At 43.8% G+C, this 11,972-nt stretch overlaps 1 protein-coding gene across 2 annotated transcripts; it reads left to right on the top strand.

The window, feature by feature from the left end:
- Nucleotides 1–1,511: 1,511 nt before the first annotated feature.
- Nucleotides 1,512–4,452, top strand: LOC118417919. Of its 2 annotated transcripts, none has more exons than XR_004831405.1 (2): nt 1,512–2,050; nt 2,612–4,452. XR_004831405.1 is itself a non-coding variant. In XM_035823682.1 (2 exons), the coding sequence occupies exons 1-2, from the start codon at nt 1,866–1,868 to the stop codon at nt 3,208–3,210; spliced, it is 738 nt and encodes a 245-aa protein (XP_035679575.1). In that variant the 5' UTR covers nt 1,512–1,865; the 3' UTR covers nt 3,211–4,216. The 2 variants fall into 2 exon arrangements, 1 of the variants encoding a protein (XP_035679575.1); XM_035823682.1 differs by having other exon boundaries at nt 1,512–2,004; nt 2,612–4,216.
- The last annotated feature ends 7,520 nt before the right edge of the window (nt 4,453–11,972 follow it).

Genomic DNA, 11,972 nt, shown 5'->3' with positions numbered 1-11,972 from the left:
TTTGCAAGCCAATATAGTGCCATAAATTTTTGTGAACGATTGAGATATTTTTTTCTCTTCCGTATAAAAAATAGATATACTTTAAAACTTCTATATGAAAATACACATATTCCTTAAAATACCTTTACGGCACAATATATACTCTGATTTCAGGTTATTATTTTAAAAGTCCTCAACACGTTTCATTACATCGGATACATTTTACATCCTGTCCGACTCCTGGTTGTCCAGCCACATCGTCAGTTCACTGGCTACCAGCGACAGCACCTTCCTGGTATGAAAGTCCTGGTACTGTCGGTAGCAGCTGCAGAAGTCGAAGTCGGTGGGGGTGACGCCTCGCTCGCATGCCGACAGCTCCACGCTGTTGGTCGACTCCCACGGGCAGGGGTCGTCGGCGATGAAGTTGACGAGGACCCTCTCTCCTGCGACCACATCTTGGTAGATGGGCGCGACTCTGGACAGGCGGGGATCGTAGTACGTGCGGGGTGTTGGACTCTCTGGTGCCTTCCTCTTCGGCTGTGGTCGGGAGTCGTCTTCGACCTCCTCCTCAACTTTCCTCTTCTGACGCTTTCGACGGACCTTAGAGGCACCAGTCGTCGTCGTCTCAGAAGCTGCCCGTTTGGCTCTGCGGTAAAGGCGGGCGGCTCGACGGACAACCCGACCGTGGCTGTGCCCGGCCGTGCCCTTCACGTCGCCTTCCCCCTGATGTGCAACAATCTCAGCTGCCTCTCGGAGCGTCGCCACAGAGACACGGCGATCATCGGACCGAACAGTGGGCTCATCATGCTGAGAGTCGGTTGCTAGGGAGACAAAATGGACAATGTTGGACGAAGTGGATGGTAGCGGTATCTCTAAATGACACAATCTTACAACCTTTGAAAGGTAGCTGACTGAAATAAATCTATCAGTGCAGAGCGAGGGAGATGACGGTCTGAAATTACCTCTGTGTCCAAATGTAAGTGGCCGTGAACGTCACACGTGACTAACCATTACTCCCTGTGTGATCCACTTCCACACACAAGGCTGGTTCAGGAACCAGACAGCAGACGTCAGGACGCTCCAGACGGACAGGTGATCTCTCCTTCCCGCCATCACCATGGCCCAAGTCTCGCACAATCGTCTCCATATCTCCAAAAATACGCAGCAAACTTGGCCAGAAGTGTGTCAAGTTGACGCAGCAACAAAGTTGTGGTGTTCGAAAACTTTCGAATTTGACACAACACGCAGGCGCCGCGTCCATCTGTGACGTCTTGGAGAGAACATTCGAACGGCGGTTCGTTTGGGGGAAAACAACGTCACAGGGCACAAGGATGGGGCAGCCGCGCCTGCAACTGTGTATCTACCAAAGACGCGGTACAGGATGTCATATGTGGTTTATCAAAAGCTAGAGCACAGTAAATTTATTTAAATGTATGGTCTTTTTTCTGACAGAATACCCTTATTTTACGCACAGCGCCAAAGTCGGCATTTATGTGCATAGTTAGTTGAGTAATTCGATTGGGGTGCTTTCCAATAGGTATCAAACTTAGCATCCCGGCGTTTTCATCCCTACAATGATGAAAGGGCACAAGAACACTCTGCTTACAATCTGTCAGAAATGAACGCATCATTACTGTATTTCTATTGCCGATAAATCTATCAAAACACCTTGAAATTTGTACAGGTGCAGCTCTACAGTTGCGAGTTGCCCTGTGACATTGTTTTCCCCCAAACGAACCGCTGTTCGAATGTTCTCTCCAAGACGTCACAAATGGACGCGGCGCCTGCGTGTTGTGTCAAATTCGAAAGTTTTCGAACACCACAAACTTGTTGCTGCGTCAAATTGACACACTTCTCTCCAAGTTTGCTGCGTATTTTCTTTAGATATGGAGACGATGGTGCGAGACTTGGGCCAGGGTGATGGCGGGAAGGAGAGATCACCTGTCCGTCTGGAGCGTCCTGACTTCTGCTGTCTGGTTCCTGAACCAGCCTTGTGTGTGGAAGTGGATCACACAGGGAGTAATGGTTAGTCACCTGTGACGTTCACGGCCACTAACATTTGGACACAGAGGTAACTTCAGACTGTCATCTCTCACGTTCTCCACTGATAGATTTATTTCAGTCAGCTACCTTTCAAAGGTTGTTAGATTCTATTGTATCATTTGGATATACCGCTATCATCCAACTCGTCTGACTTTGTCCATTTTGTCTCCCTAGCAACCGACTCTCATCATGATAAGCCCAATGTTCTGTCCGGTGATCGCCGTGTCTCTGTGACGACGCTCCGAGAGGCAGCTGAACCAGCCGTGTGTGTGGAACTGGATCACACCGAGAGTCATGGTTAGTCACCAGTGACGTTCACGGCCACTAACATTCGGAAACAGAGGTAATTTCAGACTGTCATCTCCCACGTTCTCCACTTATAGATTTAATTCAAGTCAACTACCTTTCAAAGGTTGTGTGAGTGTACAATGTCATTTAGAGATACCGTTATCATCCATAGTATGATGTTGTGCTTCAAAATCTGAGTCGTGCTTATTATTTCTGGGTGAGACCGAGGACGCGTATTGATCACCCCTCGTAATGAGGCTGATGGCCACTTCGCCCAACTTTGTCCATTTTGTCTCACTAGCAACCGACTCTCAGCATGATGAGCCCACTGTTCGGCCCGATGATCGCCGTGTCACTGTGGCGACGCTCCGAGAGGCAGCTGAGATTGTTGCACATCAGGGGGAAGGCGACGTGAAGGGCACGGCCGGGCACAGTCGCGGGCGGAGTGTCCGTCCAGCCGCCCGCCTTTACCGCAAAGCCAAACGGGCAGCTTCTGAGACGACGACGACTGGTGCCTCTAAGGTCCGTCGAAAGCGTCAGAAGAGGAAAGTTGAGGAGGAGGTCGAAGACGACTCCCGACCACAGCCGAAGAGGAAGACACCAGAGAGTCTAACACCCCGCACGTACTACGATCCCCGCCTGTCCAGAGTCGCGCCCATCTACCAAGATGTAGTCGCAGGAGACAGGGTCCTCGTCAACTTTATCGCCGACGATCCCTGCCCGTGGGAGTCGACCAACAGCGTGGAGCTGTCAGCATGCGAGAGAGGCGTCACCCCCACCGACTTCGACTTCTGCAGCTGCTACCGACAGTACCAGGACTTTCAGACCAGGAAGGTGCTGTCGCTGGTAGCCAGTGAACTGACGATGTGGCTGGACAACCAGGAGTCGGACAGGATGTAAAATGCATCCGATATGATGAAACGGGTTATGGACTTTTTAAGAATGACCTGACATTTAAAAAAGTATATATTGTGCCAAGAAGGTCTTTTAAAAAATATGTATATTTTCGTATAGAAATTTTAAAGTATTGCTATTTTTATACTAACTGAGAAGAAAAGAGACACCCTGAATATTAACAAATTGTATGGCAATACAATGTGTGCATTACCTATGATAAATTACCCTGCAGAGCAGATCAACTTTTTATTGATATCGCCCAAACAATTAGGCTACAGAATGAAATCCATACGGACGATGTAACTAAAATTAAGACTGGGTCATTTGATGATCCTATCTATATTGATGATCGAGTTGTATAACATGACTGTCCGACGTTCAGTCCGAACGGTGGTTGTTGTCATTTGTGTATTACTCGCTTGCGCTCCAGTCGGGTCTATTGAGAGGATGTTCCTGTCATTAGATTTTCTATTGACAGGATATTCCTTTAATAATCTTGTGAACAACATCTTGTGATCCCAGGTTACAACGACCATTATCAGCTACATATTTGCGCCATTAGAATTGCCATTTTATGCGACAAATTGACGCTGGTTAGCGACTTGTTGGCGCCTGTTAGCGAATGTCTTTCGCAAACAGGCGCGGCCCAATGAGATACCCGCTTTAAACATCGTTTATTTTTCAAAGCATTCACGTCGATTATTACCGCTACACATGTTAATATAACGTGCCGTGTTTCTAAAGTCAAGAGTCTGCAGACAACAGGTACATTGTACTTGTAAACACCCACAGAATACCCGCAAAACAACTGGGGCCTCTGTTCTCTAATGGGCTTGTAGCTTGGCATGATGTCAATTAAGAATCAGTTACCACAAACTGCGAATTGAATCATAACCTTACTAAAGCAAGGAATCTGTCAATTTTGTACCTCAGCTACAGTAGAAGATGAAGTGCACGTCATCTTATATCGATCTATGGATATCAATTATATAGAAATATCCTATTTAGCTGTTTAGATAACGTTATGTGAATATTGATTAAAAAATTACATTCCTCATGCGTTTTGATAAACCGACTACATTTTCACCACTACCAAGAAGCAAAAAGAAGCCAATCTAAATGCTGGACTATTTGTTTGTTAAAACATATTTCCTAGCCTATTTGATCTATATGCTAGACTACTTTACTCTTACCAACATGTGTATATTTGTAAACACGTCTTTGTTATGACCTGAACGTAGCTCAGTGGGACAAAAAAAGTACAATTAAGTTCTTCATTCATTCATCCATTCATCGTAACGTTTATGACGTTAAAATCTGTGAGGCAGGCATAAACTTACTTTCGTGGCACGAGTGTGACGGAGTGATAACGCACACTTATCATGTACCTCCGGGTCTGTATTTGAAGCCAGGTACCTTCTCCCTCCGCTCCAGTCGGCACCGTGCACCGCTAGCCCGGTATGGGAACAGACGGTACCTGGAGAAGACGGTAACCTCTCCAAAGTTGAGGCGGCTACACGCAGTCAGTATACCCAACGGTATGCGATCACGGTCGAAGGCCGTCGTGCGATTTTAATGCTGTAGATTTCAAGCAGTCGGAACCAACTGCCGACAAGGATATAAGACGACCTGTTTGTACATATATAAACAATGTACATGTAGCTGGATTTTGCAGGACACATGCATCACTATCCCAAGAATGTATCAGTTTGCCATCGTACGACGATCGTGCGACGTATGTGACTGGACCCTAGCAATTCAGTTTTATTACCTTTATACGAGATGTGCCCGCTTACTACAGTAGGCATTTGGCGTATGTAACGTCTATCGGATATTGGCAGATCTTTTCACATTATGGGCCTAAACGATGTCCGAGGAAACATGTGCTTTGTACGTGGCATTGGAGATAATAGTCCCATTATTATTCACAAGCTTAAGTCGGGGATTATGCTGTCAGAAGTAGCCATGAGCGGACCTTGTGTACCAGACCTGGCCATTTGTTATATTGATCTAGGATGTTTCGATAAAAAAAGTTTTGGCACGGAACTGCTATCCGACCCGTGTCCATCAACCAATCTCATATGCAGCCCAAGTCAACCTGAGGAAATATTTACAACTTTATTGACCCAACCCAAACTCGCTATAGTATAGTCGTGATTGTCATTTTTAATTTCTTTATTTTTAGTGTTGAAGCTAATATTAGCGACTGCTAAAGTTCTTCATCTCCATGTTCGGTACCTTTATATGTTTATTAATAAAAAGATTTAATTAGAAATTCTTACCCGGAGGCTGATTGCCAGTAGATTGTTGCGTGGAAAGTAAAGCAACTGAAGATACCTATTTAGTTTAGAAATGAAACCTATAAGTAATTACCTCTAAGATCGTTTGGGGCCTGGCCACACGGCTAATATCAATTAATTAACATTTTTTTCGATTGGATATGTGAGAAATCATAATAACTTTGCCATCCTATGTATGTTGAACAATGTACGTAGTCGCAACAACATTGATATGTACACACGTACCGTTGATTTTTTTTTATTGGCGCTCATTTTTATGTAAGGTACAGTCTAGTAAACAATGTATCTTGTAAAAATGTATTTAACTCAGTCTTAGCTCGTTCCTAAATATCTCTAAACCGCGGTACTTTCGCCATTGTATAGCGGCCTAGCTGGACCCTCTCTTTATATCTCACACCACAGTATAGTATCCATCGCACTTACTGATCCTTTGTGGGAAAATCAACCAACCCGCGCTACATCTGGCGTCTACCTTTTGTCGTTAGTAAACATAGGTTTAGATACCATCAAGTGGCGCACGCTGAAAATGCATCCTTAATGTGGGAAAGTCGGGAAGATAGACAAGAGTTATGGACACTGCTGTGATATTGGCTTAAGGTTGTGATATAGTATTCTGCCCGTATGCAAGTGGAGCAATGACTGTAACTAAGATTAAGTGACCATACAAGACGAAGGCGTGATGGAAACCAAAGGGTGGTGGATAGATCATATCGCGCAATAGGTCTCTTTGTTAGCATGCATGAATGTTCATCTGAGTCGGTAAATTACACTATAAAGAATTAAACTGTTTCCCACCGTAATTTTCGATTCAGTTTCAATGTAGGGTCTCTGTATTCTGGATACCGAACAAGACTACTTTATGATACAGAAGGCCATCTACTTTGGGGCGTACCAACCTTCCTTCAACCGGGACGGGGGGCGATATCAACATCCGACGACATTTGACCCATTGCTGACATTACACGTGCAGAAAGCCACGTGTCCAAAGTGATGCAGACAGCTGAAGAAGACTGAGCGAGTTAGTCTAAAATTCCAGTGTTTCCTTAAGTTCAAAAACAGATGAATTCCTCAGAATGTGTCGCCTTGAACATTTAATTTCAAAATGTTGTGATTTTAGGTGATGTAAACCGCCCAGTGGGCAGTGCTAAACAGGTTAAAGCTTCACGGATCTTCTGCACTGAAAAGCTTTGTTTGGAGTAGTTAATGGCATTCTCCGGCCGTGTGAGGAATGGTAACCTCACCCAACCCTGATTGGACACATCGCTCATACGACGCCAAGAGGATTTCGGCTTGAATCTTTTAACACTTTTCGCCTCTTCCTTACATTTATGGGTATTCCGAGCTGTATGAAGTATGTTTGAGATCGCATTCAGGCAGTTTTTTCTCCGAAACTTTCCTTCTAGGGTCGTTCTGTTACAATAACTATTTCAGTTTTGCTTTCTGAAGATAGTCAGTCGTACATGCACTGTCATTTTCACCCTCGGTGATTTTCGGTAAGATTTATTTTCCTAAATCTAGTGATTGCTAATCTCCCTTGAAAGAATTGACATAACAGATGACTATCAGATTTGAAAGACGTTATACCGGTGACCAGATCCACCCACACCGGACAGCTTCTCTTTTCGATAAGTGTGATGGGTTCTTTAACGTGATTGTGATGTTGCTCTCCTCAAACATGGGACATCCGGCGTTACGTTCCATCGAAGAGGACGTCCCTAATTAAAACTAATTTTTACCCGAGTCAAGTGAGGTAATATGTGTTTAGTCATGTGCCTTAAGCTTTTCCAAGGGTGCTACATTGGGGCTTGCTTGGGATTCAAATCCAGAATCTTTATATCCTTAGTCAACAACGTTCCAACCAAAGGACAACCTTGCTACCTAAATCTGTAGCTGTATTGTGATTTGTAGTCACACATCGACCGCGGTCGTTAACTACGTCATCTAACACCTTGCCGGAGGTCATGCGCGGGGTCAAGGCAGCACTAGCAGCCAATCAGCGCTCATCGATTTTTCTGAGGCAACTTGCTCAATTGAGATCCATAAGATCCATACAAGAAAGTCCATCAACATTCAAGGGTCTTTAATTTAGATTTCAGAGTCGACACTCTTCTAATGGGTGGCAGTCAAACCTGTACAAGTGACCACCTCCACATGGGGCCTCTTGACCACTGTGGCCACTTTTTGATGGTCCCTTGAAAATTTTCCCACTGACTCAAGCATTAAGAATAATGTCTACTAATGTCTACTTTGACCACCTGTCACATAGATCTGATTTCATCAGTGCCATTAGTGGTCGTCTTGGGCAGTGTTCACTATACTTTAAAACACTATCTGTACTATGAGAGCACAGATGTGGCATAGTATGTGAGTGACTTTCAGTTCTTTATGTCACACATGTATGTAGTATAAGATGTCGATAAAGAACAAATTTTATCAATATGCATGAATCTTTAACTAGGATTACAGATCCAACACTTTTCAAACGTGACATTTTAAAACACTAAATCTCATACTTGTATATGGGCATGTGGCATAGTGCGCGACTTTCTTTATAAATTATGTCACGTAGATGGAATAAGGTGTCGTTGTGCTGGGACGTGAATTATAACTGTTCTGTTGAAAGTCGTACCATATCGCTCAGGCATGTGTCCCGGTCAGCTCCCACAAACCATCTTAGCCAGAAAAGGCGGGAAATAAACTTCAACAAGCTGTTTGAAAGCCTCTTCGATGCGGTTGACCATCGGAAACGTATTCAACCTATATATAAAAAGATAAAAAGTCGAAAAAGTAAGACATTTGTTCTTGATTCTTCTTATGTGGTGCTCTTATGTTACTTCATGGAAGCTTTCAGGCATTTTCCCGACAGTCTGTAAAACGCAATGGCTGGATTCAAAACAGTAGTTTGGAAACTGTTAACCGGTGCCATTAAGGAGTGTCAGCAAATCCTCGAAAAAAAGTTTGCAAACCAGTACGGCAGTAGTTGTCGTGTTGTATCATTCTTACAAGGAAAAAAGTAACATTCAGAAGTTACACATCAAGGTCAAGAGTATGGGATGTATCTGTGAGCTGCCATTGTACCCACGGACCCATGAAAAAAACATCTGTCTTTCTGCTCACAGAGGAAGCGATTCTATTACAAACCATCTCAGTAAAAGGATAAACGTGTATTTCAGAAGACGCCTTTTTAATACCTGTCTCGTCTCTCTTGCTGTGTCTTCTGTCTGACCACCACATGTTAAGGATAGACCGAAGAGCACAGTTCTGTAGTGATTAATCTCTGGTCACAACCCGCCTTGTAGGCTGTGTGACGGTCGTCCATTGAAGAAATTGGGAACTTGCAGGTGGTTGGCTCCATCACTGGCTGTTGGATGAATACAACATGGGACTAATTCACCCGTCGTTTCTTGGAACTACAGAAATCGGCATGATTAATGATACATTGGTGAATAGGATACAACAGCTAAGAAGTTTGTTCAGCCTTCGAGCCACCAACATTGTCAATGCAGTCGTGTCTGTTTTCTTGGGCGAATATGTCGTCTAAATTCACTGTAATGGGAGAACTGATGTTGTATTGATGTGATAACTCTATCTCTCTGCTGCCTGAATGCTTTTTCTGGACAGATACCAATCATGGCTCTATCTTTCCTGGCACGACAGCTCAGTAGCAGATCTAGACCGCTCGAAGCCAGAAGTTCTGGACTCGGTGCCAGCCTGTGTACTTTTGATGAACCCATCTTCCGAAGTTTCCCACTTCCTTAACCAAACTCTGGCATTTTTACTGAGATATTGTTTTCGGTTTGTTTGTTTGACTACTTTTGTGTCCAAAGTTATTTGAATCGCAGCTTTAGGTGGCTAATTTAGGTCTCTATGGGAACACAGTTAAAGCTTGCCACAGCAATGTTCAGCCTCGGGCTGGTGATTTCATACTGCGTTATACTTTCGTGTAACTGGTGTGTACTGGCTTGATGAAAATGTGAAGGACATCATAGTGTAAAAAGGATGACTAGATTCCTTGTTTTTTTGTGCGAATCTTTTCAGTTTTTATCTTGATGCTGTGCTTTTATACGTGTATAGTGCATCACTATACAACTACTGTTCCTAACACCGTCGCGTCAAGTTTCTCTGTGCAGGCCGGAAACGTCTGCTGCCGCAAACATGACACATACTGGCGCCGTTAGCTCTAAACCAAAGCCAGTGAACTACATACTCAACACGAGCAAAAAGTGCTATTCTACATCAAAGTTTCACAGGTACAGGTATTAGTGAAAACCAATATCGTCTCACAAAACCACCTGCTTTCATCTTAAGGCAATCGGAATTCTCCTCGGCTTAAGTGTCTATACAGTCTTTTCAACCTCTTCGTACCCATCGTCCATCACTCCAGGAGATCGATTAATTACCCCGGATACCTCACAAAGACCTGGGCGCTAACACCCTTCTCGGGTCACGTCCACGATCAATGCAAACCTCCGTCTATTAAGGAGGCTGATATTTGCCAGACGATGCTGCGTTATCTCATACACGAGCCCCGCCCGGACAAGGCGTGGTGATGGGAAGCGACATTGTTCATTCATTCAGACCCTTACAGTATCTAGTAGCACATAGCAGGGCACCAAGTTTCCTTGCTATTTCCGTACCATGGTATATTCCTAATCCTTCCCTTAACGTGCTCAAGACACCTCCGAAAACTCCTCGAGCTGACCTGTGAGGCTGCTACCAGTTGAGCTACAGGGATATCCCTGGCGACCGGTGTCTTTACCGTTAAACTCTTGAAATTCCGCTCGCGGAAGGAGAACGTTGAAACCAGCGCGCCCCTGCAAGCAAGAAAATAACCTACCTAAGTTGAAAAATTAGGCGTGAACATCTAGGGATGATAAGTGAGCGTTACCCGGCCTTATCAGTGGAACTCTGCAAACGGCCTGTTTATCTAGGCCTCTCTGTCACCGCTCCGCCAACCTGCCAGATTACACGTTTATCCCATAATTGATTGTCTTCCACCGGTTCAATTTTCTAGTCGTAAAATCTCTTCATCTCTGTAGACTACATTATATCTTCTTGTTTCCTTATTTGTTCCTTGCAAAATGCAATGGTGTGTTTGACCAAGTATTCTACTGGGTGTTATCTATCCCTCTTGTCAGTTTTGAAGATATCATTTTTATGTTCTGCTAACATTTTGATGCGTATCATAAACTTCTTGAGACAATACGTTACCGCTATAGAACTTCTTACCTGAAACAGCTGAGCTGAACACACGATTGGTACTAATGTTGAAGCTGTGGTCCCATCGGTATTTTTTTTTTCACTTTTTAAATTTTCTGTCATATTTTATATGATATTCACGGTAGCCCAAATTATTGATGTGGCCATGTGTCTCGCAGGGAGCCATGGGTTACAAATGAATGAATGACAGGTACATAAAGTCATAGACAACAGTTAAGATAGATAGATAATAATGACGACAGCAATGATAGATGTTTTAACAGAATAGTAAAAGTCATAGCCCAGCCCGTTCCAACCGTCCGTCATTGTGAGTTCAAAAGTAAGGTCAAGTTTTGAAAACAGCTACGCATCAGGCATGGTTCACACACGGATGTTGGCCCTATGTTGGTCTTTCTACTTCTAGAGCATGGCACAAAGTTCTAGGTGTTCACACTTCTAGATGAGAACTTGAACTTTCTGGACACATTCAAGGCGCACTTCACGGTGGCAGTTTTACAGATATACATGTATGCTGCACTTCTCCCCGCAGCTAACTTGGCAGGTAAACTGGGTCTTTTTTTCTAGTGTACCTACTTAACGAATCGTACGTCTGAGTGATAAAGATCAATTGCAAAACATGAGAAAGTAACAATAACTCAGTGAATCAGCTACAACTTGTGACATCGCCCGTGGTCAGCCATTTTCCATCATACGTTAAAAAAGTTTCGGCGGCTCCATTCTACAAGTCTGTCTACGATTCTACATACCGTGTTATATGTTGTAGTAGGTTTTTGATTCAGAACAGTAAGAAAAACTTGATGTCCGAAAGTTTGAATCAGATGGAATAGCCTGGAACCGCTTGTGAGAACTCGAGCGGGCGAAATCGTTTTACTGAAGATGTTTTGCTCGTTTTTTTTTTTTCTGAAGGTGCTTCTTACAATTGTGTGCCAATTAGTGGGGCACCATGAAAAGCGCGCAGCTCCATAAAACGTACAAAAACACTCGCAATGCTGGACGACATGCGCGTGTTTACATGGCCCAACCTTCAGCAGGATAGTGAAAGGAACGGTTAGAAAATAACCACCAGGATTTCAAATTTGAAAGAACGTTGAAGTCACAAATATCGTTGAGTTGTATGGATGCAACTTTTTGACCATCAGAGAGCACTTTATTCCTGTCGGCTAGACTCGAAATATGTGACCATATATTCGTCAAGTTTTCCCTTAGTTATTTGTGTAATTATTAAATAAATATATTGTTTTTTTA

This window comes from Branchiostoma floridae, chromosome 6 (genome assembly GCF_000003815.2).
Source record: "Branchiostoma floridae strain S238N-H82 chromosome 6, Bfl_VNyyK, whole genome shotgun sequence".
Lineage (NCBI taxonomy): Eukaryota > Metazoa > Chordata > Leptocardii > Amphioxiformes > Branchiostomatidae > Branchiostoma > Branchiostoma floridae.
This window is presented reverse-complemented; position numbering and strand designations above follow the sequence as displayed.

Coding starts and splice junctions, on each gene's coding strand:
- LOC118417919 (XM_035823682.1), top strand. CDS start 1,866: ATGGAGACGATGGTGCGAGACTTGGGCCAGGGTGATGGCGGGAAGGAG. Junction 2,005..2,611: donor GGATCACACAGGGAGTAATG/GTTAGTCACCTG, acceptor TTGTCTCACTAG/CAACCGACTCTCAGCATGAT.